The sequence below is a fragment of the Phodopus roborovskii genome, unplaced genomic scaffold, assembly GCF_943737965.1.
Source record: "Phodopus roborovskii unplaced genomic scaffold, PHOROB, whole genome shotgun sequence".
Taxonomy (NCBI): Eukaryota; Metazoa; Chordata; class Mammalia; order Rodentia; family Cricetidae; genus Phodopus; species Phodopus roborovskii.
The window spans coordinates 28,518,592-28,542,101 of record NW_026126541.1 but is presented as its reverse complement, the minus strand read 5'-3'; the positions used below and the strand labels follow the sequence as shown (position 1 = coordinate 28,542,101).

General features: G+C 42.9%; 1 protein-coding gene across 1 annotated transcript in view; it reads right to left on the bottom strand.

Annotated features, from left to right (window-relative positions):
• The window catches only part of Ermp1 (endoplasmic reticulum metallopeptidase 1), a 34,304-nt gene extending 20,142 nt beyond the window's left edge, over positions 1 to 14,162 (bottom strand). The window contains 7 exon segments of the mRNA XM_051199952.1: positions 408 to 500; positions 1,044 to 1,190; positions 4,897 to 5,002; positions 6,080 to 6,207; positions 12,314 to 12,615; positions 13,812 to 13,997; positions 13,999 to 14,162. Of these exon segments, the coding sequence (XP_051055909.1) occupies positions 408 to 500; positions 1,044 to 1,190; positions 4,897 to 5,002; positions 6,080 to 6,207; positions 12,314 to 12,615; positions 13,812 to 13,997; positions 13,999 to 14,135 (1,099 nt within the window). The 5' untranslated portion in view covers positions 14,136 to 14,162.
• Positions 14,163 to 23,510: the final 9,348 nt, after the last annotated feature.

Below are 23,510 nucleotides of genomic sequence, written 5' to 3'. Positions count from 1 at the left end.
TGCTCTGTGCTAGGTCAGGGCCTCATCTGTCCTCACCACCCTACCACGGGCCCACATTATCATTCTCTACTCAAAGCCAGTGCCACAAACACAAACCCACGTCCTGATGCGACCTCCGATTCACAGCTCTCACTTTAGCTACATTCTTTACTATTCAACAACCCTATAAGCCTGGGGCCGCCCTTCCAAATCTTCACAGTAAATCAGCATCCCCCACCATAGCCCTGAGCCACTCCTTTCTAAGTAACCACAGTGACAACTGCTAAGTCAGACAGTAAAGACAAAAATGCAAGCCTTCTTCTTTCCAACTTCAAATCTAACTCATTCAACCACACAGGGTACATACAGAACGCACTTTCTAGATATTTCATCATTGTATGCCAAAAGCCAAACCTGTTAATACCAACCTGCTCTCTGAATGGAATCTATGAGAATTCTGTCTGCTGTGTCATACTTGGTGTGATATATGTATCCATTTTCAATAAAAGCTAAATCTATTCCTAAAACAGAAAATGAAAACGCCATCTTACTTTAAAGATCAGACTAGGGTTAGGCCTGTTTGTTTAACATAATAAATTCTAAAAGACAAAATGGCAAAACATGAGGTTGCCTGATGTCTGTCATATTCATGAAATGTCATAAACCCTTTTTTGTTCTTACAAAATCTGTAACTATGGTCCATAAATTTGAAGCATAATAATTAAAGCATTTTAAATCACACATTAGGGAAGAAAGTTTGAGGGATAGAATTTGGGCTATACAAGTCACTAAAGGAGTTGGAAATCGAGACAACAAGCATGGGAGCCAAAGTCGCTGAGGACCCTGGCATCTTTGGGGGTGAAGTGCTAAACGGTTCTCTCCAACTCCCACACTGTGGTCTACAACAGCACCCTACAGCAGGCAGCATCTCAGTTACTATGGGTTTAAAGGAGAGGATCAAGAACTTTGCTTTGGTGAGTCAGAAGACAAAGCTCTTATATACAGTGTCCTCAAGAAGTAGAGTTTGCTTCTGACCTAATAGCCTATGGCCACTGACAGAGTACCTGGAATGTTTCCAAAGTCTCTGTAGATCCGGAAGTCAGTATCAGAAGGAATGATTCCACTCTGAAAAACCTCCTGAGCCACCACAGAAGCAAACGGGTGTTTAGCTGCTGAGACATAAGCCTGGACCAGCCAAGGATTTTCAGGGCCTGAAATGAAACAAGACAATACAAGGTTAACCAGATAGCTTTGTTCAACATACCCACACATGGTTGGCTGTACTGAGGAAATATAAGCAACAGCTAACTGATGAGTACCAGGATGTTCTAGGAACTGGAGAGATTGCTCAGTGGTTAGAATTTTTACCACTCAGTCATGAGGACAAGAGTTTGGTTCCCAACACCTATGTAAAGGAGCTCACAAACACCTTTAACTCCAGCTCCAAGAGATCCTATGATCTCTTCAAACCTTTTTGGGTGCACCTGCACAGACACACACATATTCAAAGATAATGAGCACATACACATAAACTTTTTAAAAATGTTCTAGAATTATGTATGACTATGGAAATAGCTAAAAACAAAACAAAAACAAACAAACAAAAAACCACTAAATTTTACCATTTAAGTTGGTGAACTTATAGGGCATTTATCTTGATATAATAAGCCATGATTTATTTTTATAAACATTTGTATTTATATATATATTATAAAGAAGTCTACAGTTGCAAAATACCACATTTTAAGGAAACAATGTGTATATGTGTTTTTGTGCATAAATAGACATTATTTAAAATTCCCTGAAAGAAACAATTGTAGCACCGGTTTGCTCAGGGCATTGTGAGTGCCATGAGTGTCTGGCTTACAGGGTTTCTTCTACTCAGCTGGTGGAGCCTGGGTTTTTCAAAATGGAACATATATTAATGGTTTAATCTGTTTAAATTTTACAAGGTTGTATTTTATTAACATCTGCAAACATGATGCCGGCAAGCATCCTGACTCACTATGGTGCTGACTTGGTGGGCCACTGCTTCTGACATTAAGAATGATTATTCCAGCCACCAAAAGCTCCCCAAATGAGCATTTCCCTCTGAAGTTACAATGGTACTCTGGAGAGTACAAACTGTTTGATCTGAAAAGCCAAGATAGGACAAGTTTCACCACACAGAAAAACACTGAGGATGGCGATCTGGCACACATTCTGAAACACAACCCATACCTGCTGGCCCAGGAGTGCCTGTTCTCATAGTCAAATGCACAAACAATAGCGGGCTTTCTAGAAAACAGCAGCGCCACAGGGAAGCTGGCTGTCTATAGGCAGTGAGTGGCACTATCTCTGAATAAGAGCATAGAACAATGAAGGTACTTAGTTTACAGTGCACTTCTGGCGGGGAAATATGTAACATGGGCTGTTGCTCTAGCAGAGCCTGGGATTTTCACAGCAGGTGAGAACTCACTGTTGTCTTTGCTTAGAGTTCTCTGCTGCTCCTTTTTGATTTAGTAGCTGTTAAAGTGTTCCTCCTATTATGGATGATATCCAAGAAGCTGGAGGTGGAGACAGCTGCCTATCCCTATAGATGTTAGACTTCAGCTGCTTCACACTGATTCAAGAGAAAACAGAAAAATCTGAGAGCTAAAACAAAATCTTGCTGTATCTCACCTTGTGATCGTGTGTGTGTGTGTGTGTGTGTGTGTGTGTGTGTGTGTGTGTAAGTGAGTGTCTGTTTTGAGTCAAGCCTATGTAGCCTTGGCTGACCTGGTATTCCCTATTTAGACCTGGTTCCATTTTGAAAGAGTGTAAAGTTAGTTTGAGAGTATTGAAATATGATACTATTTAGGTTACAAAAAACACTTAGTACTTGGTGTAATTTCAAAACTTAAACAATACCATGTCTTTTAAAGATGCTACAAAGTCATTTCCTCTAGCCCACCTCACCCAAAACACTACTTGCCATTAAGACTCCTGGCAAATCAGGCATGATATGACATGCCTATAATCCCAGCACTCTGAAGGAAGAGGCAGAAGGATCAGGAGTTCAAGAGCAGCCAGGGATACGAAGTAAGACCATCTTGACTCAAACAACAACAAAAACAGCTTCTGGCAGAAGCTATGTGTGTGGCTAAAATGCATTGTTACTTTGCCCAAATTTGTAGAAGGAGAGGACAAGAAATGGACTTTCCAGTGTTGGGTCTCAACAGGCCTTGGCTGAGCAAATCTGTGAGCTTTAACTTCTGCTAGGATGACTAGTACATGGTATTTATTAATTGTATCCTGTTATCTTCAGGAAAGTCTCTGCCTAAAATTTAAACTCTCTGGCTATTAAGTATAATATGTATTATGTTATATATTATATAAATATAGTAAGTATAATAGCCAGAGAGCCACTAAATAAAATGGTTGCTGTCCATTTTTGACTTTTTCAAATTAACTCAGTGATGGAATTAATTTCCTTCAACTGTGGGTAAATTTTCTCATTCTAACTCATAAATTATCACTTAAAAACCTTTATAATCATCCATAATTAAAAATAATATTCACCATTATAATAGTGATTTTTTTTTTTTAATGGTTATTTGAAACAGGATTTCTCTGTGTAGACCTGGAACTTGCTGTTTAGAGCAGGCTAACCTCAAACTCAGAGATTCCCCTGCCTCTGCCTCCCGAGTGCTGGAATTAAAGGCATGCACCGCCACCCCTCCCCCCATGAATATGATTTTTAATTACATTTTTTGTGTATTTTTATTGCATTTTATATGATGTCCTCTTTTGCTTCTCAGCTCTGTGGTAAAACACTGACCAAAAGGAACTTGCAGGGAGAAATGGGTTCATTTAGCCTTCAGAGTATAGAGTCCATCACAACAGAAGCCAAGGTACAAACTTCAGCTGGGAACCTGGAAGCAAATCTACAGCAGAGGCCACAGAGGAAGAATGGCTGCTTATTGGCGTGCTTTTTACGGTTTGCTCAGCCTGCTTCATGTGAAACTCAGGGCTACCTGTGTAGGAGTGATACCACCTACAGGAAGCTGGGCCTTTCCACATCAATCATTAATCAAGAAAATGTCCACAGATATGCCCCCCCAGACATACCTACAGGCCAGTCTGATGGAGGCAGTTCCTCAATTGAGAATCTGTCTTTCCAATTAACTCTACTTTGAGTCATATTGCCAAAAAAAAAAAAAAACAGAAAACCAGCACATACTATAATCCCATTACTGGCTCTGAACCAACTCTGAGCCTCAATCACTCAGGTTCAAATCATGCCATACCAACTATAAAACCTTGCAAGTTAAACTCGCCCACCTCTGTTCTTCATCTACAAAGTACAAGTATAGCAGCATGTATTCCTCAAGTTGCTTTGCGAACTAAATAACTCAATGTACAGCAGCGCATGTTCCAAATAACATTTGCATATAATATGTACTACTGAGGAACCACATGCTGATCACATTGTTTTGTTTAAAAAAATGATCAGCCAGCCTAGCTGAATGTGTAAGTTCCTGTCTCTATAAGGTAGGATGTAACTGAAGAAGTCACTGGATGCTAACACATCTGGGCTACCATAAGCATGTACACACACACACACACACGTGCAAATACCACACATGTACACACCAAAACCATAAGCATGTACACACACACACACACACACACACACACGTGCATATACCACACATGTACACACCAAAACCATAAGCATGTACACACACACACACACACACACACACACACACACACACACGTGCATATACCACACATGTACACACCAAAATTTTTCACAAAGTTAAAATTACCTCACATCTTAAAAATAAATCTCATTCAATAGATTGCTCATTAAGAGATTCGTGACACTGAAAAACTTTCCACTGTCATAAGACCAGAACTGCACTGAAATGCTCAGTGCGCAACCTCACATACCTGTTTGGAACACAAGTTCTTTCCCTCCTACACCTGCTGCCTCCAGGTTAATAAATGCTCGAATCAAACTGGCCCAGGGATGTTGAGTAATAAAACCATGACTGGCCTTAATGAGGGAGAAACAAATGTATGTTAAAATATGTTTTTATATTGTTTATTTGCATGACAGAATGGCTATCTTGAAAAGGTGGGGACTACGGGAACAAAATAAACATTTTTTAAAGGCAGACAGACTCTAAAGGCATCTTCCTGTATATAATGGTGTTCAGTTAGCCAAGAGGAAAGTCACTGTGAGGATATGCAAAAGTTAAGAAAATGCAGGAGAGATAATCCATATGGTTGGGCATTCGTACTGTGTACCTTCCTCAAATCATCTCTCTGAAACTCAGAGAGTAATTATAACATTCAAAAGCCCTTGAATCAAACACTTTTCTGGGCATGGTAGCACATGCCTGTAATCCCAGCACTCAGAAAACTGAGCAAGAGGATCACAAGTGCCAGGTATCCTGGGAGACACAGCAAGTCCCTGTTTCAAAAGCTAAAAGTGAAAACAGCCAGGCAGTGGTGGTGCACACCTTTAATCCCAGCACTCAGGAGGCAGAAACAGGCAGATCTCTATGCATCTGAGGTCAGCCTGATCTACAGAGCCAGTTCTAGGACAGACAATGCTACCAAAGAAACACTGTCCTTTGGGGGGTGGGAAGATAGTGAAAATAAAAGAATCACATACTAACAAGATGAGTTGGGTTTCTAACATATTGAGCATGTCTGCATCATGGGTATTTTTAAAGTACTACTAAGTACAGTATTTGTTTTGCATGTTATTTTATGACATTACTCATATTGCTAATAAAACACAATAAATGTTACTAACCAATCATTATTGCTCTCATTATTACTCAACTCAAATATTTATTTTTTCATTAAAATTACTTTTATTTTAAAAAATTCACACATTAAAATTCATTCTTTTGGTGTATAACTCTGAGTTTAAACAAAACATACACATTGCAAGTATGAACAACACAAAGTTCCTATTATTTATAAAAACCCTTTGTGCCAACACTTGATATCTACTGGATTTTCTGCCTCATTGCTTCACCCTTTCCAGAAAACACACAAATGAAATGTAACAGTAATCAGCCATTTGTCGGCTCAAATATTTAAAACAATAAAACCTTACTTGCAAGACATTTTCCTCAGCACCGTTGAAGAGAAACACCACAGCATGCTGCAAGGGTTCTGATGACACTGACATGCCACGGAGAACCTCGAGCATTACTGCACAGCTAACTGCGTCATCACTGGCACCTAGGAGTAGAAAACAGAGTCACTTCTCAGAGTCTCAGTACTTCTCATTGCCTGTGGAATGCAGTTTTCCCCTCAGAGAAGCGTCATAACAGCGGCATGACCGGGAAGCATGACTGTCATCATAGGATGACAACTATGCCCAACAAAGACACACCCATTAAGATCCTTGTCTGGTCTGCTCAATGACATAATCGGTGCCTGGAACCACCCTTATAGTACACACTCAATAGCTGTGTTGAAAAATTAACCAGATAGGACCTAAGGCCAACTGGGATTCATCCTCTCCCATCACCCCCTGGAGAATTCTTTACTTCTGGTACTTATGGCCTCCTCCACTCTATCATTTCCTTGACCTTCAAAACCATAAAAGCTGTAGCACTTCACATTTACAGACGGAGCAACACTCTGCAATGGATGTTCACATTGGATGAGGTAACACTTTTTAAAGATTTTCTGAATGGACAGAGTAATGAAAGAGCACAAAGGAGGCGCCTGAATGGTAAGAAGAACAAACTAATGGCAGCACTGGAAAGGTATAGCATGCAGTCAAGTACATCAGGAAATAATATTAAAGATGATAAAAAGAACTCTAGTGCTCTGATTTAAAAAATAATAATAATAAAATCCACTATTTTAACATTTGCACTGACTCTGTGTGCAGGCTGGGAGGCACACTTGTCACAGTGCACATACGCAAGTTGAGGGACAATCTTTGAGAGGCCATTCTTTGCTTCCACTATGTGGGTCCAGACTCAGGCAGCTGGGCGTGGCAGGTGCCTTTAAGCACAGAGCCATCTTGCTGGGCCCTATATGCTGACTTTGAAAGTTCTGTGGGAGATAGTTGAAGGAACTGACTGGCTATTTGATGACACTGAAAAGTTATAACTGGATTTTCTAAGTGAGCTAGCTCATGATATTATTGACATGCTCAAAGGGGTCCCCATCCTTCACCAATATAGACTAAAATAGAGAAACCAATGCAGCAAAAAGCAATCTCAAAACAACCAAGAAGAGGAGGGCTGCAGGACAGCAGCAGGACTGGGCTGCAGGAGAGCAGCAGGACTGGGCTGCAGGAGGCAGCAGGACTGGGCTGCAGGGGGGCTGCAGGAAGGCTGCAGGAGAGCAGCAGGACTGGGCTGCAGGAGGCAGCAGGACTGGGCTGCAGGAGAGCTGCAGGAAGGCTGCAGGAGAGCAGCAGGACTGGGCTGCAGGAGGCAGCAGGACTGGGCTGCAGGAGAGCTGCAGGAAGGCTGCAGGAGAGCAGCAGGACTGGGCTGCAGGAGGCAGCAGGACTGGGCTGCAGGAGAGCTGCAGGAAGGCTGCAGGAGAGCAGCAGGACTGGGCTGCAGGAGAGCAGCAGGACTGGGCTGCAGGAGAGCAGCCGGACTGGGCTGCAGGGGGCTGCAGGAGAGCAGCAGGACTGGGCTGCAGAGAGCAGCAGGACTGGGCTGCATGACTTTGAGGCACACTGGAGGTCAATGAGCAGCCCTGTTTTCTAGATCTCATTTTTCTCCTAATAGGGAGCTTAAAGGGCAGTTAGAGTGAGAAACACTATTCTAACTCAGGCAGTAGCACCTCTGGATGTGCACACAAGAGCGGCAGGGTGCTATAGCATTCCACAGGCACTGGGGAGCAGGATGTCATTTACCATTTCCGGGTCTCGAAAGCGGACTGATGGTTCAAGCTATGCACAGATTAAACGGGACAGCACCCATTGCCTGGCTCCTGGGAAACACCCCACCTTAGTTTTCTTCTCTTTGAAAACTTAGGGAAGGCTCTGTAACCGGGTAAAATAAAATACTTGCTCTGGGGCTCTGTTAAATTCTAAAACTCACTCTTGCTCAAAAAGAAACAATACTAATGACACCTCTCTTGGTGAATATTGGACTGTATTTTAGTCACTAGTCACAGTGAAACAAAATAATGGCTACCTGATTAGTATTAATTAGAGCAGGGAGTATAAGCTGATGAAGCTTATGTGTGCCACTTTCCAGAAAACAGATAAACACTTCCATTTTGAATTGAAACTGTTCTTTTAAAATAAAAAGCAAACAGTAACACTTTTCTTTATTCTAAGTAAGGTTTAAAACGTTTATCCTCATATGGCTGATTGATAAATTAAACTTCCCATTCACTTTCCCCTACTTTAATGGTTCTAGTGTCTTAGGAGAGGCCCAGAAAGGGGTCAAAATTCTTTTAAGAACGTGAACAGTAAAAAGGCCAAGTGGTTAAGTTGCATACCTTTCCACTTAGAATCAACCCTGAAATTGAAGTCACCCCAAAATAACTCAAATGTCTCTTTCACTGATGACCTGGCACCACGCAGAGGAGCTGAGCCGATAAATGAGGCCCTTCTGTGGGTAACATTACTTCTAGTGGGTATCAATTCCTGGGTCCACATATGCTGCTGAGAACTTAAAAATGATGCTCACAGGAAATTAAACACAGCTGAGCAGGTCTGCGAGGCCTGCGACCCCAGTCCTTTGGTGGCTAAAGCAGAATTGCTGGTAAAGCTCAGGCCAGCCTAGACTACACTGTTGAGGATGTCTCAATAATATTCCTGAAGGTGTAGTATAGCTCAGTGGTAGAGCATCTGCCCGGCAAGTACGGGTGCTGGTTCCATCCCCAGCACACAAATACTCTTGCTTCAGTGAGTTCATCCACTGAAAGGATTTGGGAGATAGACACCTATTTGAAGAGTGGTTGAAAAACTACTCCTACCTTATTATTGGTAGATATTTCCTTCACACTATCAGTATGAGTATTATAAAATTTTAGATAAAAGTGATTCTAAACTAGAAATAGAGTATTACTTAGCATGCAGAAAACCATAGATTCAATCTGGAAAAAAAAAATCTCTTTAGTCATTTAAACCACGCACAGTGGCACACTCAGCAAAGTCATCCTCAGCTACATAGCCAAGTGTGAAACCAGTTCAAGGCTAGCCTGGGCTACATGAGACCCTGTATGAAAGAAATGGGGTGGGCATTCTAATGGCTGTCCAAAGAATCTTTTCATTAGTGGACTCCACATGGGAGCCATACACTTGGCATTGTGTGAAGAGCAGCAGACAATGCAAACACTATTTGGTACTAACAGAAATCCAGAAGGAAACAGGAAAAAACTCCCTGCCCTCCCCCCACTTGCCTATAAGCAGAACACAAATCTATGCAGGTGTTCCACCTCCCCCTCTACCCGGAAGGACAAAGGTTAACCTCCAAAGACAACCTTAGCCCCTGAAGAGCCTACAGACAGCAAACTTAGCCAACTAGACTTTACTTGCCATACATGTCATCTCCAGCATTTGCTGCCCACTGATTCTAGGTCCTTTCTCCTTTGGTTTGGTTTTGGTTTTTCTGTGGCACTAAGGATGGGACTTGGGGCAATCACTCTCCCACTAAGCTACACCCCACCTGGTTCTTTCCCTTTGTCTTCTCACTTTTCAAAAACAGTTTTGTTCTTGATGACAAGAATAGCTAAGCCAGAGAGCTGAACCACCTCTTTGAAATAGTGTTCTTCTGTATCACCCAGGTACATCTGCACAGGGAAATAGCCTTGTCTGCTTTTTCTTTTTTATCTTTTCTTACAAGGATCCATCCCACATAAGGATTACGAAAGATAAAGAAAAATTCAGGGTTTCTACATTTGTTTGATACCTATATATCCAGTCTTTCTAATGCAATGCTCCAAAAAAAAAAAAAAAAAAAACCCAGAGCATTATGTGTCCCTTTCCAATTTAAGCATCTTAATAATGAACACAGGATGGCCTTGTCTAGTGTCTCAAGCATAAGGTAAAACACTTCTGCCGTTAAAAAAAAAAATGAACATGTGTATACTAATTTCTGAATAAGAAAAGCATATTCTAAATGTGAAATATCCAGTCACAAAATCATTTCAAGTTAAGGCTAGTTTATGTCTTATGTGACTCCAGATAGTTATATTGAGCCTGCTATACACGAAGGCAACCAGAAATATTGTCAACAATAGTACCAACAACAAGGGAAGATTTCCTTAAAAGATGCTGTCCTAATGTTTTACTTACACTTAATCCTTTGAGCTATACTATCAGGAAATTAGCCATTATTTTTCCATTTAACAGGAAGTTAAAAAATGAATTAGGCAATAGGCCCAAGAAGGCCTAATGATACTCAGATACCCTCTTCCTGGCCAGGAGGTCAAGCACCTACCCCAGCTGTGTGGGATCAGACGTGATAATCAGAAAAGGGGTCTTCTTATGTCTAAAATCTCAGGAAACACTACTTTCCATTCTTACCTTCCTATATTATTAGCTGTTTTTTGTTTTTGTTTTGCATGTCTTATTTGTTTACATGAGTATATAGAGAAGAAATTTTAGAGATAATGCATGTCATTGGTTTAAGACATGAGGCCATTGTAAGAGAGTCAAGGAAATTTACTTACATGATAAAAGATTTTAGGACTTAATTACAATAAGAAGGTTTCATATAATAGCATTTCAATGGTAGGTTTTGTTTCCCTCTAATACTTTCCCAAAACATCACCATCTCTAAATAAAAAAATTAATCCTTGGAGCTGGGCAGTGGTAATGGCACACATCTTTAATTCCAGCAGAGGCAGGAGGAACTCTGAGTTCCAGGACAGCCAGGACGACACAGAGAAACCCTGTCTCAAAAAATCAAAATAGTAGTAAATCCTTAAAACTCAACAGTTAAGACAGTTTGCCTCGCAATCATGAGGACAAGTTCAGACACCACAATCCACAACTGCTCACAGATGTCTAAGTTCCAACTCCAAGGAATCTGACACCCTCTCTTGGCCCGCAAGTACATACGTATGTACATACATACATACATACTCTCACTCTCTCTCAAAATACTTCATAAATACATATGAAAAAAAAAAAAAAGCAAACAGAATCCCTGTGGCCCACAGCTATATCAATACCTCTACATCCTAGGAGAACTTTCAAGCTAACTGCATCTCTCTACTTCCAAGCTACTCCTGTTGATTGTAATGCTTTTCCTCGACATTTCTGGGGGAAGCATACATAATGCCTCTTCTGGTTTAAGTTTTGGCTACATTCATTTCAACCAATACCCATCAAACAGCTGAAGAGTTTTAAATGCTTTCTTACCATTGCTCTTGCCAACATACCTTGCACTCTCTGGTGCTACTGCAGGGAGAAAGAGACCCAGAGTTTGGCCTCGGGACACATGAAGAAACCACTTAAACTACTGAAAACTTGTTTCTGAGTTACCTTCTTTTTTTCTTTTTTGTTTCTGGGTTTTCTTCCCCCCCCCCCCCCCCCCCCCCGAGACAGGGTTTCTCTGTAGCTTTGGAGCCTTTTCCTGGAACTCATTCTATAAATTAGGTTAGCCTAGACCACACAGAGATCCACCTGTCTCTGCCTTTCTAATGCAACCACCACCTGGTTGAAAAATCTTATATTTAAAAAAAGTTCCCAATGACTCATTGCAATGAACACTTAACAGGAAAAGATGTGTGGACTAAAGGATAATCTGTGTGACTCACTGAGCCACACGACAGCTTCCACACCGAAACTTTTTTTTTTTTTTTTTATGTTTTTTGTTTTGTTATTTTTGGTTTTACTTTTAAATTTTGTTTTGGGGGGAGCTGCAAGGGCAGAGGGCGGAAGTGGCGGAACAGGGAGATGAGTGGGCTTGGAATGCATGATGTGAAATCCACAAAGAATCAATAAAAAGTTAAATTAAAAAAAAATAAGCAAGTTCAATTTAGGGGATTCATACTGATTTGACAAATATGTATTAAATCAGTCATTGTCTTAAACATCAAGTTTTCTATCTTGCCAATGTCTGTTCAGAGCGCTAGGCTAAGTATTCTAGCAATATATCATACCCTCAGTGGACAGTAATTCTAACTTTTGAAGTGAACAGAAACTGCTAGAAGTAATGTCCTCCAAACCATGTATTCCTGAAATGCAGGGATCTTTTTCCCAAAGCCTAGTGCAACGCCTGGCTGTGTAAGCACTTACAAGTGGACAGACACATGGTAAACTAATAATAAGGCTACTTCAGCCTACCAAAAACATCTCATGATTGTCATGGGGCTTGTGGGCCACTGTTTAGTAATTATGACAAGTACATACCTGGTGAGTTTGCCACCGAGTCAAAGTGACAGTTAGCCAGTACAGCATGCTGGGCTCCACTTCCGGGTTCCAGCTTTACCACAACATTAGTAATGTTGTCATAGTAGCTTGTAAAACCTCCCAAGAAGTCAATGCTGAAGGAACCTGTAGGCCTTTGTATGTCCACTGAAATTCTGTGAATGCTGCTGCTTTGTCTTTCAATCAGTTTGATCTGCTCCAATAGGTACTGCACTGTCAGAATTTCATTTTCTGTACTTCCTGTAGTCCTGGGACCAATGGCTGTTATGTGTTCCAGATAATCCCTGAAAGCAATCAAAAGGAATGATGATGATAAACTTAAAATGATCATATCTTAGAGCTTGCCTCCTACCTCAGAAAGTTTAGTTCTTTTGAATTCTCACATAAAGAAAAACCAAATGCAAAAACACTGCCCCTCCCCCATGTCTAAGTCATGGTCACTAGTTATCCTGGAACTCACTACATAGACCAAACTGGCCTCGAAATCAGAAAGATCCACCTGCCTCTGCCTCTAAAGGCACTTTAAAAAAAAAAATAAGTAAACAAATAAACTAAAAAAAAAAAATCAGACACCCCAAGAAAATTACCTGGAGGTTTCATCACTTTATATTACATCCCAGGAACTAATGCTTTCAAATTTTCCTCCTTTGACTCCACATCAAATCAGTACCAAGACTAGGGCTTATATTCAGTATGTGTGGCTGCTGAAGGCTAGGTAGGAAAACACAACTTCACAGGCTAGTTACAGATTGTTCCTTACTGGGTCTAAATGGCAGAAACCGATGGTGAGAAAAACCCTTAAGAAAATGTTTTCAACGCGCTACATCCAAAGAAGCAGCTTTTAAAACAACCGCAGTTAAAAACTTTCTGCTAGCTTAGGATTCATCTGGTTTAAGACGCAAGTTACAATATCAAAGAGTTCACCTTCCCAAGTACACCTGGGGTCGTTTAAAAAGCTTGAGCCCTATACAATCCGTTATCACATTAGGGCCACTGACCAAAGGCGAACTTGAGAAAGTGTAGGCAGAACTCTGAATGAGTGGCCTCTTGGATTAGTGTCCACAGCTTTCGGATTTGGGGGCTGCGTTGCTTGGGAAGGCAGCACACTACCTTACCCCCTTCCCAACACCATCCCCAAAGGGCTTTTTAATGAACGCAGTCTTGGCCCAAACACCCCACGCACAGGGGCGTGCTAACAACCAATCATCTGCGGGCGGGGCAGAGTGCACGGGGAAGCAGATTCGATCCACCTGGCCACCCTGAGAAAGCGAAAGGGGAGCCTGCAAGCCCCGGATACCCGCCATTCAGACCCAGAGGGACGCGCGGGACCACCCCGCTTCCCACCCACGTGCGCCCAGGGACCCCCCCCCCCGAACCCAACACCGCGCAGCCAGACTAGAGTCACCGACCCGGAGCTCCCCACCCCGGGCTCTCCCGCCTGGGGCAGCAGCGGACGTGCGGCCGGGCCGGTCGACCGTACCTGGCTTGGCGAGCGTCGAACTCGCCCTGGAGCCCGGAGGTCCGGCTCAGCACCAGCCGCTGCAGCGAGAGCTGCACGAGCGCCCGCAGTGCGAGCAGGTAGAGTGCGAGCGCCAGCACCGTGCGCGCCTCGGACAGCGCGGTCCCCGCGCCCCGGCTCGCGCCTCCGCTCCCCGAGCTCCCCTTCCCGCGTCCTCCCGCCGCCGCTCGCGTCCGCCTGCGCTGAGGCCTCTCTCTCCCGGTGCGGCGCGGCCGCCGGGCCCTCCCGACGCTCCGCCGCGCCGCGGTGCCGCCTCACGGCCGCCGACTCGGAACTCCATTCCATGGCCGCAGCCACTAGCCCCAACCGCCCCGGCCCGCGACAGCCCGGGCCGCCGCGGCCGCCGCAGCGCCTCCTAGTGAGCGGACGGAAACTGCAGAGGGCCAAACTTCTTCTGATTGGCTGATCTGCTCTGCTGCGCCCCGGCGCTTCAGTCTAACTGATCTTCGGTGGCCGGCCGGGGCGGGGCATGGTAGTTGTGCTTGCTTCCCAGCCTGGTGTCTGCAGATTGCCAAACGGAAAAACACCCATAAATCGAAAAATGAGTAGCCCCAAGCAAGAGGAAAGTGCAAGGCCACTTTTAACAGAATGCACCAGGCATTTATCCTGCCCTGGGCAGATGCCTCTGAAAAGGTAGGATCCTGTCTACAAAAACAAAAAGTAAGATTTTACAACCAGCAATGGACCAATAGGCCAGTAATCCTGGCACTAGGGAACTGGGAAGCTTGGCCATTGGGGGATCTCTATTTCGAGTCTAGAGAGGGATACATAAGGAAGACCTTTCCTTAAGAGAAGAGAAGGGGGGGGGGAGAAGAAAAGGGAGGGAAGGAGGAAAGGAAAGAAGGAAGGAAGGAAAGTAAATTGCATATCTAATCCCAGCACTCAGGGAGTTATGAAAGGGAGGATTTACACTTTATACAAATTGGAGCCCTGGTCTACATAGAGAGAGTTCCAGGCCAACCAGGGCTATAGAAGGTGAGAGGGAGAAGGAGGAAGAAGGGAAGGGAGGAGGGGAAACACGGAAGACAGCTACTGCTGTCTCCATTTAACAGATAAAATAATAGTTATATTTAATGAATAGTTGCTGAGTCAGGCGGTGTGCTAAGTACAGACTTTGAAAAGAAATTATTTCTATTCCTATTGAATAGCTGAAGAACATAAAGGTAGCAAATGAAAAATGGATGGGTTCCCAAGACAGCATTCTGTTCCACTGCTGCACAGGGCACTGTGCAAACAAAGGCCTAGAAAAGATATTCTTGGGCCACCAAGATGGATCAGAAGGTAAATGTGCTTGTCCCAGTCTTGCCCCAAAGCCTGACAACCAGAAGTCCATACTGGGTGCTGTGGTAGAAGGAGAGAACCAACTTCCACTAGCTGTCTACTGACCTACACACACACACACACACACACACACACACACACACACACCATATAAACACTATTGTGTTGTCTAGTCTCATGTCCATTTGCCACACAAACGAGATATATGAAAGGAGGAACCCACAATTGAGAAAATGTCTTAGTTAGCATTTTCTTAATTAGTGATTGATAGGGGAGGGTACAGCCCTTTATGGGTGGAGCCATCTATGGGCTGGTGGTCCTGGGTTCTGTAAGAAAGCAGGCTGAATGAGCCATGAGGAGCAAGCCAGTATGCATCAACCCTCCATGGCCTGTGCATCGGCTCCTGCCTCCAGGATCCTGCCCTGCTTGACTTCCTGTCCTGACTTCCTTTGGTGAAAAGCTGTGATATAGAAGTATCAACCAAATAAACCTTTTCCTCCCCAAGTTTGGTTATGGTGTTTTATCATAACAATAGTAGCCCTAAGACACACAATAATAAAATAAAAATGTTTAAATGTCATAAAAAATAAATCAGTAATAAATGAAAAGTTAGTCTCCCTTTAGTATCACCATTAAATGGCAAGAGGCTGGTCATTGGTTTTAGTGGCCAAGCTAGCAACTGCTTGCCTCTTTGATTCAAGATTCTGTGGCCCAAGCACATAATGGCTTAAGTGTTCTAAGTCATTAACCTAGATACCCACTGAGAAAACACGATGCAGAATTTTGGCTGAACTTCTGTGTCAGATATCATACACAAAAGCCCTGAAGCCCTGCCTACCTCTCAAACCATGAGACACAGCCACACTGGCCTCTCTCAGACTTCCAGGTTGCCACCTTTTCTTTACGATATCTCCTCATATACTATGTAGATTACCCACAATGCTTGTTCCTTCCCTTCATTACCAAACTTCAGAGCTCAACTGGTACTATCTCAAACAAGACTCTCTTAGTCCAGTACACCCACTTCCGTGTCAGCTCTTACAGCACCAATACTGCTGGGATTATTTCATGTTTCCCTCACCAGGCTGCTAGCCCCATAAAGGCAAGAATCTTGTGTAGTTTTACTCACGTTACTCACTTCTCCTAAGACACGGAGTGACAAGTACTATACTGCCAAAATATCTTGAATGGGCGGAAAACACAGCATCTTTAGAAGCATAGAGCTTTAGTTCTGTAAGACCCTTTTGTGGCACCTGCGCTGCTGTTGAAGCCCGAGAAACTGCGGAGGGTGTCGAGGTTAATAACACAGGACTCTTGCTTGATATTAAGAAGGCTCTTTATTATTTTCCTTTTACTCCATGGTGGGGTGGGGTAGCTTATATACCCCAGCACTACATGGAGGAGGGGGAAGCAGAGAAGGCAGTTAGTCGTCTCAGGTTCCAAGCACAAGTTAGGGTGCTTTCAGTGTTGCAGAAGCCAAAGGAGCATTAGCATTTTGCATTAGAAAACATGTCTCCTGTTTTCCAGCGGTTACAGCTGCCTGCCCTGAGGGCAGCAGGAGGGGAAGTAAATTCTTAGCCCTTTCAAGTCTGTAAGCTCTATGAAACCAAAATCAATGTCTATGTCATTACTTCATCACCTTACCCATAGTGCTTAGCTTCTGCCAGTCTCTGGTCATCACTCACTATGTATTCATTGAATGGGAGAATGAAAATGTATATCACCTTCTATAAGAATCAGATGCTTTTTCCTGTTTACTTCCTCAAAAGTCTAGACCCCCTATTCTCTTTGGAAAGAGAGTTCCAAACATCAACAGCTATACCTGCTACAATATATATGAAGATATATCAATATATTTCAATATATCAAGATATGGATGGTTCTCCTATCTTCTTGTGATTGGAGGCCATAGAGCTTTTTACGTCAACTTGAAACAGGTGGAGTTCCCTTAGAAGAGGAAGCCTCAATTGAGAAAATGCCCTCGTCAGATTAGCCTCTGGGAAAGTCTGTGTTTCATTTTCTTGGATGGTGACGTAGGAAGGCCCAGGCTTTTCTTCCAAGTCCTTATGAGACACAGACTTAGGCTGAGCAACAAGCATAAAGATACCCCAAAGCCCTTCTTCTTGCTCCCTTTCTCCTATTTCCCAGTAACTTGGCCAACCCTAAGAGGGCAGACCTGTGCACTGCCAACACACAGGCTGCTGCATGGCTGACATCCTGAGCCATCACAGCTTACGGACCTCCTTCCAGTAAGGAGGGCCTGCTCACCAAATCTGGTTCCAGGAGCTGAAAGCTGGCAAAAGAACACTTGTTACCTTGTGTTCCATGGTCATTGCAAGCAAGTGAGGTATCAAGCCAAGAGGTGCAAAAGACGGTCCAAACCAGTTTCAAAAGACAGAAACAGATGTCAAAGCTAGGACACTGTGTGAGTGAAAAGAAAAAGATGCGAAAGCCAAGCTAGGAATCCCAAAAGCAAACAAGAGCCTGGCTGTCAGCTGCAGGGGGGGGTGACTGAAGTTGGTCTGGTGTGCTTACTGTCAACTGTGTCGTGCATTTGTTTCTTTGCTTTGTTGCATGCATCCCAGGCTGGTCTCAAACTAGCTAACAACGCCTTGGACTCTGACTCCCCTATCTCTGCATCCCCAAAGGATTGTGCCTGTGCCATCATGCCTGTTTTATGTAACACTGGGGATCAAACCTGAGGCTGCATGCCTTTTATGTAGACATTCTACCAACTGAGTCTCAGCCGCAGCCCAGCAATTTTATAAATGAGACAGAGTTATGTGGAAATGACTTTAGATAGATAAGAAAGGATGAAGGTCAAGTGATAACAAAAATAAGTGAATGTAAGTGCAATGATTAAACTCAAAATGGACAGATTCCAATCAAAACAGAAATGTCAGACAGCAGAAACATTGCATATTGATTTCACAAAATTAAGGATTTGTATACATCAAAAACGGTCACACACTCACATATGATAATAGAGAGTCTGGGGAGATGGCTGAGACCTTTACTTCACCCTATAGAACCCACCAAAAGGCAGGCACAGAGTGGCCTATAAGCCCTGTGGTGGAGAAGATGGAGAAAGGGGGCTCACTGGGGCTTGCTGGCACTAACTAGCTGAGCCTTCAGTGAGTTCTTAATGCATTGAGACACTGAAAAAGAAAGGCACACACTCATGAGTACACACAAATGAAACAGACACATGCAAACAAGGAAGAAAAGAGAAAATAAAAGACTAGATAGTCATAGTCTTCCTTATTTGCCAGTGTGTAAGGTTGAGAGATATCAGGAGGTAGTTTTGGATGCTAATGCAAGTTAGGATAGAAAATAAATTAGGTACAACACTTTGGATTCACCAAGATAGGATAGATATGGAGTATTTTCTCTGAATTTGTCAAATGTAAATGAACTAGACATTGTTGATGTATTTAATGCCTATATATATTATGTATAGTTATTGTACTTATTGCATATAGTTTTCTTATATTAATTATAACCTTTTAAATTTTAGACAAAAAAGGGAAAATGTAGTAATATTTTGTTTATGATCTAACTAATAAAGCTTGCCTGAAGATCAGAGTGCAAAGCTAGCCAATCAGCCAGTCGTATAGGCCACTCAGTGAAGTCAGGGTTTAAATGAGTTCACCAAACCCAAGATAAAAGATAAATGGGTGTTTTCTTAGAGAAGAACTTACATAGATAAGAGTAAATAGCCACCGTGGCCTTCCTGCTCCAGATAATGTAGTCTCTGCTCTTCCAATGATCTCCACGACCCAAGAGAGAGTATCACACACACACACACACACACACACACACACACACACACACACACACTTCTACCTTAAAGCAGTCAGGGTATGGCCACTGCTACAAGTTCACTGGCAAGGCAAGATGCCACTACAAGGCAGGGGTGACACACATACTCTTAGCCATAGAGGCCAGGTAGTGGTAGTGTACACCTTGAATCCCATTGCTCAGGAAACATGGGCAGACAGATATCTGTTAGTTCAAGGTTTCCCTGAGCTACATGAAAGTGATCCAGTCTAAAAGAGAATCAGAGCTCACACAAAGGTGATCCCAGCACTAGAGAGGAATGTAAGGCAGGAGGAGACAGGAGCACAGTGCAGTCTGAGGGTTGGTGGAGACCTATGCAGTCTGGGCATGCAGTCTGAGGACAGGATCGACCATTTGGTCTGAGGATTGGTAGAGGTGAGAACTCTCTAGTGGTTGGCTTCTTTGCTTCTCTGATCTTCAGCTTGAACCCCAATATCTATCTCTGGGTTTTTATTATTAATACCAATTAGAACTCATGCTACAAGTGACCCAACACTGGAACAGAATTTACAAGTATGAAACCCAAAGTAAGGGTCATTCATCTTATTTGTATTGTGTGTTTGCAGATCAGTAAGAAAAACCTTAATGTTAATATGTATGTATTGTTCATTCTTAGTATCAAAGGAGTAGATGTAGTCTTGTAACTTATATTGAGAAGGTTACTTTTTAAATGACAGGCACTTCTTACAAGTTTCATTAATAAAACTTGTACAATGCTGGTAGGATATATTTTGAATAACTCTCCTGTAAAGCAATTATTTTAGGTACACCAGGGCCTTAAAACATCTCACAGTTTCTTGTAGTAGTTTCACACATAAACATCTGTCAAAAATGTGCTTTTTAAAAAGACATGAATTATGCATGTGGTTTATGTCTATAATCTCAGTAAAGGAGGATTACCATGTTCCTTCTTATGAGTTTCAGGCCAGCCTGGACTACAGAGTGAAGCCTTGTCTCCAAGAAAGAAAGGGAAGGAGGAAGGGAGGGAGGAAGGAAGGAAGAAAGGAGGGAGGGAGAGAGTAAGAGAGAGAGAGAGAGAGAGAGCAGGAGCAAGCCCAGTACTGCAAAACATTTTAAATAGAAAGGTGATTTTAGCATATATATAAGAGAGAAGAAATGTCAAATAAATCATCCTATGTTCAAGGTTTGGAACACGTAGATTTAAAACAGTATTGCTGAATCAGCCTCATGTTGTGACAGGATACTCACATTACAAACACCAAGACAGAAAGAGTAGACGTCAGAAAAGCCATGTGTGCAAGCACACACACACACACACACACACACACACACACACACTTGCAATAAACAGTGTATCTTCGGTGATTTTTCCTTCTCTATTTTCCACCTTTTGTGTCTCGAGTTCAGTGTTCAGAAGCTTGTGTGTGGAGAACTGTCATCTCAATTTTCAGGAAGACAAAATTTATAATTAATTAATGCATGGATGTGATCTAATAAGGGAATAAAATAATCAAAAAGCTAACTTTGGCTGCTAATCTTCACTTCTGTCCTTCCTTCCTTCCTTTCTTCCTTCCTCTTTCTCTTCTTTCTTTCATTTATTCATTCTTTCCTTCTTCAAGTTTGCTTTCTTCTTCTATGGTTGTAAGATAGGATCTTGGCATGTAACCCAGGCTTCACAGCAATCTTCCTGTCTCTGGCTCCTGTTGCTGGAATTACAGATGGGCAATGCCTCATCCAGCCTTCTTTCTCTCTTTCTGTTGTTTTCTTGTATTCTCTGTTAGTGTTAGGGATCAAACCCAAGATCCCACACGTCAAGTAAGTGCTCCACAACTAAGATGCATCTTGAGGCCCAGGCACATTTTCAAACTTCAAAGTCTGAAACTTTAATAATTAATTGCTGAGCCAATAAAATAATATGAGGGAATTTTCACTTCTTTAAATTCTGCCTTTGGCCTGAGAGGATGGGTACTTTTAAATGCCTCTGGCTTCTAGGTTTTCTCTTTCATCCTTTGTAGCCTATTGGAAAAGGCCCCAGCAAACTAGATGTCTTTGGGCACTTACTTGAGGGTCACACATCAGTACTTATTTGTATTTTTCCACTGGGCTTAGGGGAGACAAATGACTTGGTACCAAGAGCATGTGACTCAGCAGTTTGGAGGCTTGGGAACGCTGACTTAACTGAATTTGTTCCATGTTGAAAATGGGCCGTTCAAATCTACTCAAATATTCATGAAGTGTGTACTTGCCAGAGCTCAGTACATCTACACAGCCTTGCCCAAACGCCAGCCCTCCCCATAATCTCACTTGGCCTGTGAGCAGTGACCTTGTCTGGGTCCTTGCTGGCCCAAAATAGCTTCTACAGCTGCTGCATGCCCTAGATGCTCCCCAGAGGAAGGAGACCACAGTGGATCTCACATGAAAGTATGACCAGTCTCTCTGAATGAGACAACAGAAGCAGCAACCAGAGACTTACCTGGTAGCTTCCTGTGCCTCAGCCAGCTTGTGCTTCAGATTCTACGGGTGGTATGATTCCTTCTGACTGTGATGCCTACTTACACCAAAATGGTCAGCCATGGTGTCTCTAAGGGTCTTCCAGGACTGGGCCACATGTCCAGCAGTGTATAGGAGCCAACTGTGCTAGAACCCAGGCCAGATAGCCCTCCTTGCACTCCATGAACGCCAGGCCTACCATGCTGACTTCCTTCCTGCTCACCCTCCAAGCCTGTAGAACTTGGAGCACCTTGCCACACATGCTGTACAAAACAGCGTCACTTAAACTGTTTTCATGGCTTGCTCTCACACTGAGATATAGAACTACTGAGAATTAATTGCCTGCCTGCCTGTGCTGCCATTTCCCCATCTGCAAATTTAGGCTAATAGGATTTTCTAAGACCCTTGACCACACTCATGGTAAAAGTTCATTATGCCTATTGCTATTCTTCTGGGGGAAGGGGTGGGCCTTATGGAAATGGAAAGAGGATCCCTTAGCCATTGGCTAGGTGGATGAAAAGAAACAGAAAGTGAAGTCTGGAGAGAGGGCCCAGGGGTTAAGAGCACTTGTTGCTCTTCCAGAGGATCCAAGTTCTGTTCTTAGCCCCCACATTGGGCAGCTCACCCCAGACCCAAAGACATCCTGCTTTGGTCTCTGCCTGCACCCGGCGTGGATATACACAAACATACACAAAAGCAGAACATCCGTACACATAAAAAAAATTATTTAAAAAGGAAGGGCACAAAGCTTGAAAGGCAACTTGTGACAAAAAGTGTAGCTTTACTTGTTAAATGCTTCTAACAACCTTGTTTAATCCCATAAACATATTGGTAGCCCTACAGGCACTCACCTCTTTATTTCTATCTTCTTGACAATAAGCCTTATAAAGATAAAAGCTTGTTTTCTTCTCTCCTCTCGGGCTGCTCCTTCCGCTACATTGGGAACTGATAAGCAAGAATCCAGAAATTCTGAGAATAAATTCTCAGTTTCTTCAATTAAAAATACTTATTCACGGCCAGGTGTGGTGGTACATACATTTAAAAACCAGCACTCAGGAGGCACAGGCAGGTAGACCTCTGAGTTCAAGACTGGTCTATAGAGGCTAGACTGTCTACAGGACAGCCAGGGTTACACAGGGAAACCCCGTCTTGAAAAACAAAGAAACAAAAAACAAAAATAAATAAATAAATAAAAACCTTAGAACCTTATTCACACTATATTTCATCCACTAGGAGGACCGGAGTATTGAGACGACGTGCTATTGTGGCCATGAGTCATGAAATCATGATGCTAGTGAGAGCAAACAAAGCCCATTGTCTTCATTCTCATGAAGCACCCACAGTGAGAAGGGACACAGCACAGTTGGGTACAGGCGCAGGTGGGGAGGACAGGACTGCACTGACTGCTTAACATTTATGAACAATTATTCAGAAGTGGAGAAGACGTCTTGGAACCAGGCAGCTGTGCCAGGCTTGAGGAACATGGGAATGTTCCAAATGGGTCACTTTTAATATGGTTAATTTTATGTGATGTAGCTTTCACCTTCAAAAAGAAGAAAGAAAGAAAAGAAATATGGGAAATCTAGGTCTTAATGTGATGTCTTAGGGAGTAAAATGTACCTGCCACCAGCATGATGGCCTGATTTAGATCCCTGGTACCCCAAGGTAGGACAGAACCAACTTCCACAAGGTGGCTTCTGGTTGCTATATGTGTGCTGTGATACATACCCCTCTCTTTACTTCATCAAATGTGGAAAAAAAAAAAAAGATATGGAAATATAGTAGTATATTTGCCTATCAGGTACAAATCCAAAAACTTGGGCCCCAGAACTGTGTAAATCTAACACAGGTGCTCACCTATGACCCCAGCACTCAGGAGCAAGAGGCTGGGGGGGGTAAGAAAGTCACCCTTAGCTTCCCAGTGAGTTCAAGGCCTCCATCCAGTAGGACGTCCAAACAAACAAAATGTATTTGATAAATGTGATTCACAAATGACTGGGATAAATAGAATTTTTAAAAGATTTCTTAGTCCAGAGGCAGACACTTGGCCAAGTTCCTCTCAGTATAGCTACTGTCCATATGCTGCTT